This window comes from Trichechus manatus, unplaced genomic scaffold, assembly GCF_000243295.1.
Source record: "Trichechus manatus latirostris isolate Lorelei unplaced genomic scaffold, TriManLat1.0 scaffold00065, whole genome shotgun sequence".
Classification (NCBI taxonomy): domain Eukaryota; kingdom Metazoa; phylum Chordata; class Mammalia; order Sirenia; family Trichechidae; genus Trichechus; species Trichechus manatus.
Window position 1 is genome coordinate 1,284,363 of NW_004444001.1, and position 16,643 is coordinate 1,301,005.

A 16,643-nucleotide genomic window follows, 5' to 3' on the forward strand; every position below is an offset into this window, starting at 1 on the left:
ATGTGACCCTAATTGCTCTCCCCATACTGTGACAGCACACTCCTGCTTTCCACCCCCGATTTCCCATGTCCATTCAACCAGCTCCTAACCCTATCTGCCTTCCCCTCTCACCTCCGGACCAAAGCTGCCCGTTTAGTCTCTTGTATCTACTTGAGCTAAGAGGCACACTCCTCACGAGTATCACTTTATGTCCCACAGTCCAGTCCAATTCCTGTCTGAAGAGTTGGCCTCGGAAACTGTTTTAGTTCTGGGCTGATAGAGAATCCAGGGGCCATGCTTTCCAGGGTTCCTCCGGTCCCAGTCAGACCATTAAGTCTGGTCTTCTTACTAGAATTTGAGTTCTGCACCCCACCTTTCTCCTGCTCCATCAGGGACTCTTGTTGTGTTCCCTGTCAGGAAGGTCATTGGTGGTAGCCAGGCACCATCTAGTTCTTCTGGTCTCAGGCTGATAAAGTCTCTGGTTTATGCGGACTTTTCTGTCTGTTGGGGTAATACTTTCCTTGTGTCTTTGGTGATCTTCATTCTCCTTTACTCCAGGTGGTTGGGACCAATTGACGCATCTTAGATGGCCGCTTGCAAGCCTCTAAGACCCCAGACGCCACTCACCAAAGTAGGATGCAGAATATTTTCTTAATAAGCTTTGTTATGCCAATTGACCTAGATGTCCCTCGAAAGTGTGGTCCCCAGACCCCTATCCCTGCTACTCTCTCAAAGTATTTGATTGTATTCAGGAAACTTCTTAGCTTTGGTAGGGGTCCTATAATTTAAATTCAGTCTTCAGAAACTTCCTTTTCCTGTTGTTTGCTAAGGGTGATTGTTTCTAGGAGGCCAGACCGGTCTCATTGGCTGATGAGTTTCTGTTAAACATTTTAAGAATCCAGGATGTTGGCCCCAACCGTCTCGGCCAAGTCTTGCAGTTTGGTTGAGACAAGGGAAGCCAGTCAGTTGGGTGAAGCGTTTCTATAAGTCTAGGACCTGGGCACAAGTCTGGTGCCAACTTACAAACAGCTAAGCTCCTGATCTTAGAAACAACTCTGAGCCACGTTTGTAGACGCGATTATTTTAGCTCCAGCCTAAACGCTTACAAGAATGAATTAATGAATTCATCTAATCACTCAATCTTGTTAGGAGCAAATAGCTAGTGTTCGGGAGTGACGGGGATGGTGTTGTTTATTAAACTCCAGTCTATTTGGAGTTGAAGGCGAGAGGAGGGAGAGTAACATCGGCGCCACCAAGGGAGGAACAACACCCAAAGGAGCTCCAGGCCCGCAATGACAAGAGCGCGCCAGCGCACGCCTTCAAGTACTAGGCGGTGCAGCCTGCGCGCGCTCCCGGCAACCGCGGCTCTCGCTGCGTTTGTAACTGCTTCGTCATTACTTCTTCCGCCTCTCATTGGGCGAGCCCATCCAATCATGTGACTCCAGCATGGCATATAAATAAGGGCAAGGAGACGGCGGTAGTCCGCCATTTCGTGGACGCCGGGGAAGCGGGATCGTCTGTAGGAGCCGAGCCGAAGGAGGGCGAGAAGCCCTTTTGAAGAGTGGTTTGAGGCCTCTGCGTTTCTAACCCAAGATTTCGGTAAGAAACCAGGGAGGAAAAGAGTGAAATGGGAAGCGGGATTTAACAGTCCCAAGGTGGGGCTAGGCCCAATGGCGGCGCCAGATTGAGACAAAGAAGCGTCGCCGCCATTTTGTGACGTTCAACCGGGAGTGGTGGCGGGTGCTCCCGGCCCATCTGAGGATGTTTCCTGGCCTTGGAGTGGAGGTGTTTATTCCTCTTCGCTCGGGGGAACTGGAGTGGTGCGATATCTGAGAGTTGTGACGAAAGGGAAGCCAGTACCCGAATTAGGTTCCAGGCCGCGCGCGGCCTTTCAACTTGTGGCGCCTTTTTTTGGCTCCTCATTTTTTTCGGAAGCTCCTTGGGATTTTTTTCTCAAGACACTAACACCGGTTCTTTGAATCCTTATTAAACGAGCTCCTTATTCGCCTTTTTTCACGCCACCTGTATTTTTTTGCTGGTTTAAGTACACTTTTTACAGGTTGCACTTTTATTAAACTGGACGATCTTTCCTAGAGAGTTGAGCTGCGTTATTCTTTGATTTGCTTCGGCAAAGGTTTTTTTTTTTTTTTTTAAATTCTTACCAATGGTGTGGATTCGCAGCTCCGGGCACAGGGTGGAGTCGGGGTAAATAGGATGTGTCTGGACTGGATTTTTTATTAGATAAGCTTAGAGTGAGAAGAACGTGATGTTTATGAAAAACTTTTCAAATGAGTTACAGGGAAGGCTTTTATGTAATTGAAGCTGCTCTACCAGTTGATTGGATTAAATGCCAAAGTAATTTTTGTGATTCAATTATTTTATTGACGGGAAATTCACAGAACATAAAATTCATTTTAAAGTGTATAATTCAGTGACATTTAGTACACTGACAATGTTCTGCAGCTGTCCTCTAGTGGCAGAGCATTTTCATCTTACCCAAAGAATAACCCATATCCAGTAACCAGTCCTGTCCTCCCAGTCTTGTTAGTTGTCATGGAGTGGACGCTCCGGCTCAAGGCGACCCCATGTGTGCAGAGTAGAACTGTGCTCCGTAGGGCATGGTTGTTGGGAACTTTTGGAAGTAGATTGCCAGGCCTGACTTAAAGGCGCCTCCGGGTGGTTTAAACCGCCAACCTTTTGGCTAGTAGTTGAGAGGTCTTAACCCAGGGATTCCTCCCAGGCCCTAGCAACCAGTAATTGCTTTGTTTATGTATTTACCTATGCAGGCTGTTTTATATAAATGGAATCACGACATGTGACATTCTGTGTGGCTTTCGTTTAGTGTATTGATATTTGTCTACAACGTTGTAGTATGTATCAGTACATTGTTTATAATTGCTGAATATTCAATTGTATGTATATACCACATTTTATCAGTTCATCCATTGATGGACATTTGGATTGTTTCCACCTCTTGGCTACTGTAAGTAGTTTTGCTATAAATCTTTTATATATACACACCCATATTTAAACCTTATACTTTCTGTTGACTGAATTTTTACTGAATGACTTTGATCTGTTTGATGATATGTGGTACTAAAATTGTTCCCTGTGGAAAAGGAAGTTTCTGTGGCATTCCAAGGATGGTAAAAATATTTCGCTTTATTAAACCCTGTTATTTTTGGCTTAATGAAAGCAGATTTATGTAACTTATCTGCTAGTTTAACATTAAGTATTGGCTCTTTACTAAATCGTTTTTAATAGACTATTAGAGCAATTGTAGATTTACAGGAAGATTATGCAGAAACTAGAGTGCCCATATACTCCCCTCCCTCTTATACAGTGTTTCTCCTATTAAAAGTCTTTGCATCCCTGTAGTACATTTGTTACAGTTGAATTCATTTGGTTTTTGAGTGTGACAAAATTGATTTGCTCCTGAGCAGGTTAGAGTTTTCTAAAACCTTGTTTTGAGTATTAAATGAGATACCTGGTAAAGTCCCTAACTCGGTGCCCAGACCTTACTTAGTAAATGCTCCTCTCACTTCCTGGGTAGGCTCCCCACCCCCTTTATTTTATACTAGCTTCCTGGTGGGGGGGTGGGGTAGGTGTTTTGATGCAGTAAAGGTTGGGGGAGTGAGTGTTTCAAGGGTAGGTTTTTTTTTTTTTAAGTTTAATATTTTCGATAACTGTTGGTGTGTAACATACATAGTTGGGTTTTTAAAAAAGATTGTTTTATTGTGGTAAAAGATGACAAAACACTTGTCAATTTTTCATGTTGTGCAACCATTACCATTATGTATTTCACATTTGTCCGTGTCATGTAAATGGAATCATAAAAGATTTGTTCTTGTGTGACTTATTGACTTCACTCAGCATGTTTTAAACAATCATCCATGTTGTAGCATGTATGAGGACTTCGTTTCTCTTTATGGCTGAGTAATAGTCCATTGTATGTATATACAACATTTAGTTCCATTCATTTGTTAGTGGGCATTTAGGTTGTTTCTTTTAAAGATTTTTTAATTTCTCCTTAGTGATGTGTGGATTATTTGGACTAAAATATTTTTGGCTCTCTTTTTGTTGTTACAGAAATGCATCGTGATTCCTGTCCATTGGACTGTAAGGTTTATGTAGGTAATCTTGGAAACAATGGCAACAAGACCGAATTGGAACGGGCTTTTGGATATTATGGCCCACTCCGAAGTGTGTGGGTTGCTAGAAACCCTCCTGGCTTTGCTTTTGTTGAATTTGAAGATCCTCGGGATGCAGCTGATGCTGTTCGAGAACTAGATGGAAGGTAATGTAATGGTAGAAAAAGTGTTACTTGTATTTAGTATTTGTTTGTTGTACATAGCTTTTTGCTGTGGGCACCATCAACCAAAAGGGATGTTATTGGAGATGCCATAGGCCTTTTCTTCAATTAAAAAAAAAAACACTAAGAGGGTTTAGTGGAAGTATGTAGGAAAAGTTCATTTTTATTCAGTTGGCTGTTGAAGAAACCTTATTAAGAGATTTAATGATAAATCTGAGTTCTTGGTGGGTTTTAAATAACTTGAGGGGGGCAGGGAGGAATAACAGCATCCAGGCCATAAGCCTGCTGGTAATTGTTGTAGCTGTAAGATGGTGAGTCACATGGGGATTATTGTACCTTTTTTTTTGTTGTTGTTGGAACTATTTCACCCAAGGAATGTTAATTTGTTGAGGTCTGTGTTTCCCTTTGTGGTTATAGTATCCTGTTAGCTAAACCCTTAGCTGAAGAATAAGTAGCCCTTAATCTCTGATGGCGTAGTGGTTAAGAGCCCCGCTGCTAATCAGAAGGTTGGCAGTTCGAATCCACCAGGCGCTCCTTGGAAACCCTATGGGTTAGTTCTACTCTGTCCCATAGGGTCTTTGTGAGTCGGAATCGACTCAACAGCAACTGGTTTGGTTTTCATTTTCTTTAAGCCTTAATAGTAACGGGTTGCCTTTCTTCCCTCCTTTTTTCCATTTGAAAACCGTTGAATTCCAAGAAACCAAGGAAAACTGATAATCTGTGTTTCAGAATTTGGCTCCTGAAGTAGGTTCACAGTACCGTAAATTGGTCTCTTATTTGCTATATTATGAAAAAGGGTCTGAGGGCTGGCTGTAAGGCTGTATAAAAGATCGTTGTTTATCCGGAAAGATTCTAGAAACAAAATTCTCCCAATTACTGTCCAAATATAGTGGCTTATCTAAATTTGATGGTTGTGGACCAAAGGAAGGATAGAGGTTGACTGTTTTTTTTTTTTTTTTTTTTTAGTAATCCTGGCTGTAATTTTTTATCCAAGTATTGTAGGGCAAGGGTGATATGAGATGACCAAAATGGTTCTTCTTCTGGTCCTTGTCTTGGAGGAGCTCTGTTTATGAGGGCTGGGGAGGCAAAATGAAGTGTAGTAAAATCTGTACGTGAAATAAATGATTGCTGGGACTCAAGGGGAGGAGGCCCCAGCGAAGGTAACATGTGAACTAGTTCTTCTAAGATGAAGTTTTAAGTTCACGCGTAAATAGCAACTTGAACGAATTAACATTGAGCCCCTTGATTAAACTGATCTTAACATTTAAGTGATTAAATACAAGCAAGCTGGTTTCCTTTATTTGTGAATTAGTACTTTAAAAAATCATTTATTTGTGAAATTTAATTAGAAATTAAACTGAGGAATCAGCCCAACTGTTTATGTATTAGAAATAAGAACTAAAACTTATTTTGCTATTAAAAGGGTGTATGAGTCTGAATCAATTCACTGGCAGCCAGCAGACATTTAGATGTGTTTGCTATATGTTTCTTAGAAAGTTGGTTGCTTTAAGTCTAATAAATTTAAATTTAATAATTTTTCTCCTAGAACACTGTGTGGCTGCCGTGTAAGAGTGGAACTGTCAAATGGTGAAAAAAGAAGTCGGAATCGTGGTCCACCTCCCTCTTGGGGTCGTCGCCCTCGGGATGATTATCGTAGAAGAAGTCCTCCACCTCGTCGCAGGTACTTGAGAGAGAGTGTTTAAAGGTATTGGTGTAATGGAGTAGATAGTAGGAGGAGGTATTTCTCTTAACGTATGTTGATGGGTTTTAAACTTATATTGTGAGAAGTCAGAGGTTTTTATGAAACGTTGGGCAGTAGTTTGGGGTATGTGAGTTGTGCTGAGTGTTGGCTTTTGTCTTTAGGTCACTGTTCATGTTGGTAGGTAGTAACTTCTATCTTGGATCTATCTTCTAGTTCATCTTCTAGTTGCATCTTCCCAAGTCTTCCCTTATACTTCAGTTAGGCCTTTTTCCATTTCTTGACTCCATAATGACAAACATTACATTCAACTCTAGTTCTTCACAAAAATGTGTTTTCTACTATTAGCACAATTGTAATATTTATCAAAGAGGCAGCTGTTTTAATGTTGCAACTGGTAAAGTAGAAATCATTTGAGACTAACTTAAGTCACTGACCAATAAAGGGGGCTAAAAAGAAGTAATCCCAGTTCATCTGTTCTTCAAACCCAAATAGGAGAGAATTCAGTTTTTTTTTGTTTTTGTTTTTGTTTTTTTTGTAATTGAAAATGGCATCATTCTTGGACCAGGCAGTACTGTCTGGATGCTAACTCCACGTCTCCTCAAACCTCCAAAATAGTTTGTACAGGACTGAATTTACCTCTGACAGGTGAGTGCAGTCCTTCTAGGAGAAAGGAGTTCAAAGTCTTGCCCCTTTTGCTGTTTTGGAAAACAAAACAACACGCTGTTGCCCATCATAATAAAGAGTATTGTTAGCTAATAGATGGTTGTACTGATGGCTTGTTTTTCATTTTTTTTTTGTGCTTTTTGGTCCATCTATTAATAAAAATGAACCCCGTTACAGAGTCACCATCATGTCTCTTCTCACCACCCTCTGAGTCTGCATTAGCCAGTCAACTAGCCCTTTCAGCGTCATGTGACCAGCGCGCCCCATTCAGCTTGGCTGGTGTCGTTTCACATGACCCAGGCATGGCCAGTCGCCAGGTTGCACCGCCCTTTGGTTCCCGAGCATGCTGTTTTCTCTCAGCCTTCTCTCCAACCTTAACCAAATCGGCAGCAGCCACCTCGACCGCCCACACATTCCTGGCCAATCAGCTCAGCTGTTTATTTACCAAATGTCTTCACAACAACTACAGCAGCAGCCTTCGGCTAACAAAAAAGCAGGAAAAATCCACAACACCCCCTTCGCCAACCAACTAAATCCAACGCAACATCTGGCAAAACCTTTTCAGCAAATTCTTCCTGGCCGTCAGTCCGGCAGCCTCACCTCACCATTTCTAGCTTGTTGAAACCCAAAACTAGTAAGTTTTTCCTGCTTATACAGTTTACTGCTGGTTAAAATAAGGAGTAAGCGGCTTAAAGTAATTCTTTTTTCTGGATCAAAGGCTGGCTGTGCATAATTGAATGGTAACGTACATATATATTGCTTGAATAAAACTTTTAAGGGTGATAGGGAACTCATAATGTGACTAGACCTTCAGGTGAAACTTATTTGCATGTGTGAGATGCCGAACTAAAAATTTTAATATCTCTAACAGATTCAGCTTTCTTTTCTAGCAAAAATTTGTTGAATCCTTATCACCTTTAAATGGTTTTACTAACCGTTTTCAAAATTTAAAAACAATTTTTGGGGTGAAGTGGGCCAAGCTAAGGTAATTTGATAAGCCTAAACACTCTTAAATGTGACGATCACAAATGCAGTTCTAATGTAGCACTTTATGGCATCAGTATTTACACCTAGCGCGTTTTCACAAAATTACACTATCCACCTGGTACCTAAGTCTTGTCATGGACTTCTAGGTTTGCATGGGTTCCAAATACTGGTTTATGGTACTGTTTTTGGAACTATTTGTGGGTCTACATTTTGGTGTGGTGTTTGGGTAGTGAAGTTAGTTTGACATGAAGTTTTGCATTGGACAGATCTGCTGTGAAGCATTCTTTGTTAAAGTGAAGCCATGGTTGGAATACCTGCATTTCACTTGAGCTTTTTGTTCCTTATTCCTTCTGTGCCTATATTTATTTTTTCTTTTCTTTCTTTCTTTCTTTTTTTTTGTTTTTTGTTTTTTTTGTTTTTTGTTTTGTTTTGTTTTTATTTTGGACGATGGGTGCCAGTTCTTCGGCACATGCACTGGGCCCAACAGTGAGATTGAAAAGTTGGGAAATGCCTCACGCCATCACTGGTAATTGACAATTAGTCTAATTTTCCTGTTTCTGCTTTTAGATCTCCAAGAAGGAGAAGCTTCTCTCGCAGCCGGAGCAGGTAAATAACTAAGATGCATCTTCTTGGGGACAGATTCTAAAAAACAGCCTAAGTTAATTTTCCAAATGATGGAGCCTAATGGTAACAGACCCTGAGCTACTGGTGAATCAAGTGGTATATAAAGCCAGAGTTGTATATTTTAAGAATGAACTAGCTTTGAGTTTTCAAAGACTCGTGAGAAAGTATTTGTTATGTATAGTTATGCCTGACTGAGCCTGATTTTCTTTCCTTGTTTAGGTCCCTTTCTAGAGACAGGAGAAGAGAGAGATCTCTGTCTCGGGAGAGAAATCACAAGCCGTCTCGATCCTTCTCTAGATCTCGTAGGTAAGTGAGATCTCTAATGACTTGAACCATTAAGACCTTGCAGGTGTAATATACTAAATACAGAAAATAGGTCTTTTAATTCATTTTGATAATCTTTGAAAAGAACTTCGAAGTTATATCACTAATACAGTTACAGTAAAAAAATCTTTATTTTTTTTTTCAGCCGATCTAGGTCAAATGAAAGGAAATAGAAGACCAGTTTGCAAGAGGAGTAGTGATGTACAGGAAAAAACTTCATTTGACAGGAGTATGTACAGAAAATTCAAGTTTTGTTTGAGACTTCTTGGTGCATTTTTAAGATGTTTAGCTGTTCGAATTTGTCTCTTGTAACGGTGACACATACAAAGATGTAATTCTCTATAGTTTCAAATGGATCATATGAGGCATGTAATACCAAGAATTTATTACTTTACAATGTTCCCTTAAGCAAAATTGAATTTGTTCTGAACTTTTAGTCTTGCGTAGACTGATGATAAGCCTCTAAATCTTGCCCAGTTGAAGTGTGATGTTTTAATATTATAGAAACAAAACTGGCAAAAGTTGAACTAAGACCTTTTTTGTCCATAGTTGGGATCTAGGATGCAGCTACAGTTGAATAAGCCGTCTTTAAAAGCTGCACCATTTAACTAGATTAGAGGTTTGTTAAGAAAAAAAAAATCTGAGTCTTCACAATGTGCAGAGGTTGCCCAGTTGATGTAGAAACTGATGAGTTTCAAGAGTTAGTCTTTTGCTTTAGGTCATAAATTCTTTATGTGATTAATGTATACGAGTAGATAGCTGTAACATCGTTTATTTTGGAAATTTGAGACTTCAAAATACCAGTGTCCTGTCAGTTTAAGGGTACATTGTAGAGATGAACTTTAAGTTACTGTGCAAGATTTTTTTTCATGCTGTCATTTGTAATGTTTTGTGAGAACTCTTGGGATTAAAGTTTTGGTTATAAATTGTTGTTTAACTTCAAAGACTGTTGTTTTTCCTTGCAAAACTCAAATCTGTGAGCTTGGTACGAAGTCCAAGTATAACATTCCTATTGGAAGCCATAGTTATTTTCTTGTAAAGTGCTTTTGAAGTAATAAAATATTAGCATAATTGTGTAATATAGTCAGTTGAATCCACTGTTACCACGGTTCTTGTCCCATGAAAAAGTTGGTTACACAGTTCTTACTTTCTAAGAAACAAAACTGAGAAGCACTGTGAATTAGTCTTTTGAAGTGAATTTTAGATGTCACCCAATTGTTAGTAGTTACCCATTTATTAGCAGAAGCCAGTTCAGGGTCCATAATACTCAGTGACCATATTTGAAAGTATAGCAATCTTCAGTACATTGTAACACAAAGTAAGTTGCCCCTAAAAAAGCTTTTATCATTAGCATGAAAACTTTCCGGAGTTTAAAAAATTGCTTCCGTTTTACATATTTTGAGGTGTTGCATGGGAATTCTAAATTGATCTGTCATGATGTAAAATTTCACATGGTTCCAGTGTAACAGCGAAGAAGAATACGGAGGCATGCATAACCTTCCTTTTAGAATCAGGAGTTGTAATATTTCAAGTTTGTGTGCAATTAGATTAAATCATACTGCAACAGTCTTGTGGTTTAGTTTCCTTAAATGTACTTTTTAAAGATAGTTTTGGTTTAATGCTGTTTTGATTTTGTTTTTAATATGAAAGATAAGTCATTGCATTAAGAGTTCGGTTTATTAAGGATATTATTAAACAAATGATATAATTTCTTACCAGTGATCCTCTTAAACCTTCCATGCAAATCTCTGTGAGGGAGAAGAGAATTGGTGTTGGCTAGGTTCAGTATGAACCTTGTTATAGTTGAACATGTTCCAGGAAGACACTTTTCAGACTCCCTGTTGATGAATTGGGAGCTTTGGCTTTTGGGCCTTTTGTCTTTTAACATTTTGCCCTAGCCTAAACACTCCTCATTTTAGGAAAAATCCGAGGTAGGTAAGTTAAGAAGTACCATGGTACGTCAATCAGTATAAACACATATTCTATGAGCATTGTTTTGGTAGTATACAAATTACAGAGGCTAGTTCTCCATAGAAAGGACTGAATTGAGTATAGTATTACTGAAAGCCGTCACAAAGCCAAGCTTTGACCTGTGGTGTAATGATTGCAGGTATTCACTTCAGGTCATTATTAATAGAGTAAACTAAACTGGTGGTAATTTTTAAAAAACAAACTAAGGATCATAGTTTGTTTGTACGCCATAAAGAGTATCTAATTTCATCCACGCTCCTCAGTTCATTGTGGGTTTCCTCTGCCCTCTATGTGTTAAGCAGAAAAGGGAGTGAAAACATAAGTTGGCCAGAGAAAATTTATTGTGAGATAAATACCAATCCTTAAAACGAACGCTGTGAGCTATAGATGGTATATCTCCACCCCTTTTTGTTAGACTGCAGTCAGTAATGTTTTACACACAAAACCTATATTTGGATGGGAAATTCTGGTTGCTTTCTGTTTTATTGTAGAGCTCTGGTCATTTTCCTGAAGTGCCCATCAAGAGTGTTGATCATAGAGATTTTTCAGCAATACACAGATTCTAATTTCAGGCCCATTGACTCAGTTTTCTGTGGTGGTCCAGCCCTGTGATGTGGAAGTCATCCCAGGTGATAAGCAAACCACTGGTTTAATATTTTAATGTGCTTTTATTTTCAGAATTCTGAATATGATTGTCAGGCAGAGTTGGTGGTAATGTCTTCCATTTGTATATTTTTTGTACTACTAGATTGTTGCCTTCTGGTTTTCCAATTTTTTGAGAACATAACAAAAAAGATTTTTGTAATTAAAATAGCTTGAAGAAAAACTGGGTTGGAGTATATATTTTTATCAAAAGAATCCTGTAGCGTTATGTTAGATTTTATATGTCATAAAAATTCTTTTCATCTGTTTTACTAAGGATTCATTGGGTACTTTGAACGAATTCAGCTCTAGCACACTTGTGAGGATCTGAAAAAGGGATCACTTACATAATGTGTAAAGTGGTATTTTGATACTGCTTAATTTTGTTATGCAACTTTTCCTTTGGGATTGCAGAAATTTAAGATAGGGTATTTACAGTCAACATTTAGTAGCTTAGTTATTTTTCTTTGTAATCTGGAACATGGGGCAATAGCCAGAATGTTTCTCAAACTCTTAACATGTGAATATGGGTAGTCCCCAACTTAAACGATGTATTCGAGCCGCACTTAATGACTTTTTTTCCAGTACATCTCATTGTTAGTAATAGTACATACAGTGTTCCAGTGTGTAATTTGCTTATATTGTCATATCTGTAAGTTTATATGTCATCCAGTCCGCAGAGAGAAAGATTAGATTTAGAGGTATTGATAATAAAAGACAATAATAATGAAAACTTTTTTAAAAAACATATTTGACTTACATCGGAACTGACTTTGGACAGAGTTGTCGAAACAACCTTTTTGTGAAGTCAGGGACTGCCTACCTGTATTATGCTCTACTTGCTGAGCAATATTTTCTAGAAAAGTAGTCTATAGACTGAAAGACATCCCTCTGTCTTTAAAACTACTGAGTTTATGAATGGGCAGCTTTTTCAGTTACGTATCTTATTCAGGTTTCGTTGGCTCGAATTAACATTCTTCAGTGGTTTTTATTGCAGACAAGCCCAAAAACTTCACACCAGAGCCAAGGGGAGAAGTTCCTGAAGTTGAATTGCTGAATGCTTTTCTTTTAAAGTGTTCCCTTTTTTGGCCGGGAAGGTGTGTTATTTGCTATTTGCATTGATTGTTTAAAAAGGAAATTGAAATCGTGAGTATAAAAAAATTATGTAAGTTATGAGAGTTGGGTTTTTTTTTTAACTCCCTCAGGAAATAATTGTCTAAATACTCTTAAGCTCAGGCAGCTGGTAACTTTTTTTTTTTTTTTATTTCCAGCTGGCTCCCTGCCACCAGAATTTCTTTATAATGAGGACATTTATTTTCAGCTTAGATAAAACTACCCATGTCAAGTTTTCAATGAGTGATTTACAAATAAATACAAATTGGAATGTTGATTTGTCATTTAGTCATGTTTGTGTCACCTCCCTGCAGCCCGAACTGTCTAGAGAAGAACATAGTAGTATTTGTGTTTGACCCAGGTTCAAGTTTAGGCTGCTGTTACGACTTGGGCTAATCACTTAACTTCATATTCTCTCCAGATTGAGTGAAATGAGATATTTGTTGTAGGACTTCACATGCTTTTTAAGGGGAATACTCCTGAACCTAGAGTAAGGTGGCAAGTAATTTTAATTGAGGGTGTTTTTTGAAAGGCTGTTAGAGTTTAGTGGCAGGAGAGAAGGAGTTGTAAGTAAATGGCAAGGTGTAAGAGGGAACTGAAGAAGGCAGAGCTCACATTTAGGTAAGGAAAGGCTATGTGAATTGGAGGTGAAGAGGAACAGAGAGGTACCTTAATCATAAAGTGGAAGTTAAAGAGGGCAGGAGAAATTGAGGACAATGCAGTAGGATTCTTCAGCCATGAGTGAAGTAGATCCAGGTATCCAGTTTGAAGATTTGTTACATTCCAAGCAACCAGATGCAGGATATCCTGTCAAGCTTTATAGATAGTACAGGCAGAAAATCGAAGAAGTTGAGAGTGGTAGAGGGAAAATGAAACGGCTGGCTCATGTGTCCCAGCTTCGGGGGTTTAATGGGGACAAGAAAGTTACTGATTTTGTAGCTCTAGTTAGAAGTTGCCAATACATAGCAGTCTGCTTAACAAGAAGTTGGACTGCAGGAGTGAAATTGGGACTAGAAGTCATCCACTTCATAAGCAGTTTGAGGAGTATCTTGGAAAGGGCTAAGAACTGAGTTTTTAGAAGTAGCTTTCTTTTAATGTGCTGAAATCTTCAGTGAAGGCACTTGGAGTAGCCAGGAAAGAAATTCAGGTTTTTCAAGCACTTTTCTGCCAAACATTTTGCCGGACCCTTTCCAAATGTGGTATTTAATCACTTGAGGGGTGAGTATCACTGTTTGGGGTCGGCTGGAAGGTCCTCCCTCAACCTATCACACATCCTGCTAAGTAGTGTGTTTGAAACCCAGGCCAGCCTTGACTCCTAGAGCCAACTACGTTTTTTACTTTTTCAGCCTAGTTATTAGCTGCCATGTTATTACCACGCAGTGATTGTCAGGATTTAGGGTTTTTTGTTTTGTTTTTTTAAATAAAACATGCTCATGGTATTAAATGTAAATCATACATTGGAAAATGCCTCCTCTGGTTTCACTTTCTAAAGGTATCTTGTTAAAATTTGTTTTATGTACATATGAGCAAGTATTTTAGCAGATAGGATCATGTTAACCATTGTATTCAACTTTTTTTCCTCCTTTTTACAATTTGAGGCATGTATTTGTGTATACTGCATAGATCTTAATCTATAATGCTTGCATAAGATATGCCATTATAAGGGCAGAAACTAATTAAGACATTTGACACAGGGGCCTGCCTTGCTTTGTCTTGAGGATACTGGGTGATAATTTCATATGAAGCCCTGGTGGTGTAATGGTTAAGTGCTGTTAACCAAAAGGTTGACGGTTCAAACCCACCCAGTGGCGAACTGCTTCCATAGATTAAACCAAATCCATTGTCATTGAGTCGATTGCGACTCACAGCAGCCCTGTAAGACAGTAGAACTTTGTCCCATAGAGTTTCCAGGGAGCGGCTGATGGATTTGAACTGCTGACTTTTTGCTTAACAGCCAATCTCTTAACCACTGTGCCACCAGGGCACCTCCATAAGGATTAACAACCCAGGAAATCCGATGGGGGCAGTTCTGCTCTGTCACATGGGGTCACTGAATTTGAAAATTGACTGAGTGGCACCTAACAACAGCAACAAATGTTGCCGTTGTCAAGGAGGTTGAATCTGCTGCTACGTGTTGGGTGGGTTGGCATTAAATTGGTCTGGCTATGTTCGCTGTTAGTCATGGGCATGATTTGAGGCTGTGACTAGGTGATATGGCTACGCTCTTCTGGTCTTGAAACCACCCATGCTTTTCCTAATGTGAGTGATGTTGGTGAGTATTGGACCTTGCATGAGGACTGGTAAGTATGAAACTTGGCTTTTAAAAAATTAAAATTTAATTATAGTTGAAAGTGTACAAGTCTTTTTTTTTTTTTTAATGGGACCTTAACACCTCAGGAGAATTCTGTGGCCAGGTAAGATTGCTCCGGGATTCATGAAAGCACATATTGCCTTGTGGTTTCAAAAACATCACACAGGGTGGCCCAACTTAGGAGCCCATTGTGCAACATTTTTGAGTTGGCGGGGGTTGGGGAAGAAATAAGGCATGTTTAAGTGATTGCTTAGATTCTGACGGGACCTGGTGATTAAAAGTCTACCGTGTGCCTTGCCCAAGATTGTTTCCTGAATCAGGGCCAACTTGTTGGCATGACTGCAGTTGACAGAAGAAAATGATACAAAAGGTAGAGATGAGTAGGTGGATTTATCTAAGGTTACACAAGGACATTGGCACAGCTGGGACAACTAATCCAGTGCTTGTTCCAGAGAGTAATAACAATGTTCAGATTTTAGGGGTTGGAAGCCAGCAGCGAGGCTTTGAATCCTGGTTTCCTCACTTAGAGCTGTGTATTTTTGGACCAGCTACATAATCTGGAGTTTTGTTTTCTCATCTGTAAAATGGAGATAATCAGCTACCTTCCTGCTACTGTTAATCTAATGAGAATTTAGTGATGTGATGCATATATAATGCTCAGCACAGGCCACAGCATACTGCTGACTAAATGGCTGTTCTGTGACTAGCTCACAGTGACATGCAGTAGGCACTCAAATGGTTTTTACACAGAATTGACTTCTTTTGGTGTTGGGCAGGCAGGAATGCTCCTGTGAGCTTTCACTGGCTAGGGGTGGGGGGCATTGAGGTGAGGGTTAATTGTCAGGAGGGACAGTGGAGATGAAAGAGGTCTGACCTTTCAAGAAAGGTTTCTGAAGTCAGGGTTATGCAAGCAGGAAAGGGGAATAAAGATAAAAGCGTTAGATGACTTTTAAAAGATTTTCAAATTAGACCATCCTGGGTTCAGTGTCCAGCTTTTTAGCTATTACGTTGCTGGGCAAGTCACTTCCTTACCAGAAGTTCTAATTTCAGTTTGTGGTGGGAACTGGACATCTAATTTACAAGTTGGTCAGGTAATTCTAATGAACAGGTTTAAGGTCTGGTGATTCTTATCCCATAGTGATCCTATTGGCCACTTTGGACCTATTTATCCCATCTCTGCCCTACTCCAGTTGCCCCAGGTCTCCTTGTATATGGAACAAATTTGCCCTTAGCCTGGCACTGTGCCCATGGGATACACTGCCTAGCCCTATTCTTGCCCCTTAACCTTGCTGGGACAGGCAACCCTGCTTGTTTCTCTCGCGGCTGTGGAGCTGAAACAATTACACAGGGTTTCCCTCTGTTGGGAGGGCCTTTTCTTAGACTTCTGACAAAGGTTTGGAAGGCTGGGGAAGAGTAGGGAGCTACTGGCTCAGAAGCTTCCAGTATTCCTTGGTATCTTGGTGTCACTGAGCAGCTGGGTGAGACTCACCAAAAAATGCTTTCCTTTGCTTCTTCAACACCCTCAGTGCTGTGTGAGACAACTAGTCAGGAAGGGAACTAAACCATATGCTGATCACACGTAAGATGCTTTTTCACTGAACCCTGCCACACGGGTTATCCCGTTGACTCAAGAAGCTCACAGAAGGGTTGCATGGTACTCTGTCCTATTAAACGTGGGCCCCCTCTTTATAACAAATTTTATAATGATCTTGAATATTCTGAAGTGAAATTATGTTCATGTTTAAAAAAACTAGGAAGGTTTTAAAGAAAAGCAATGTATAAAACAGGTATTTCCGTATGTGAATGTCCGGTATGACTGTGCTAGAGACAGATGATTGAACCAATTTGAAGCCATTGCATAGCTGACCTGCAGGAAAATTAAGAGTGGAAGTGCAGGTAGACACTAGAATAAATGCTAAAGTCAGGAAGTAATAATGGACCAGACTTACTGGAATATGATAAGGGAGGGGGGAAATAAGGTTTAATTGAAATAGGGATGGCATGCCAAGACAAGT

At 39.7% G+C, this 16,643-nt stretch overlaps 1 protein-coding gene across 1 annotated transcript; it reads left to right on the plus strand.

The window, feature by feature from the left end:
* Window positions 1–1,444: 1,444 nt before the first annotated feature.
* On the plus strand, window positions 1,445–9,230 carry SRSF3 (serine and arginine rich splicing factor 3). Its single transcript, XM_004379409.2, has 6 exons — window positions 1,445–1,578; window positions 4,069–4,276; window positions 5,838–5,972; window positions 8,211–8,249; window positions 8,487–8,573; window positions 8,737–9,230. The coding sequence occupies exons 2-6, from the start codon at window positions 4,071–4,073 to the stop codon at window positions 8,762–8,764; spliced, it is 495 nt and encodes a 164-aa protein (XP_004379466.1). The 5' UTR covers window positions 1,445–1,578; window positions 4,069–4,070; the 3' UTR covers window positions 8,765–9,230.
* Window positions 9,231–16,643: the final 7,413 nt, after the last annotated feature.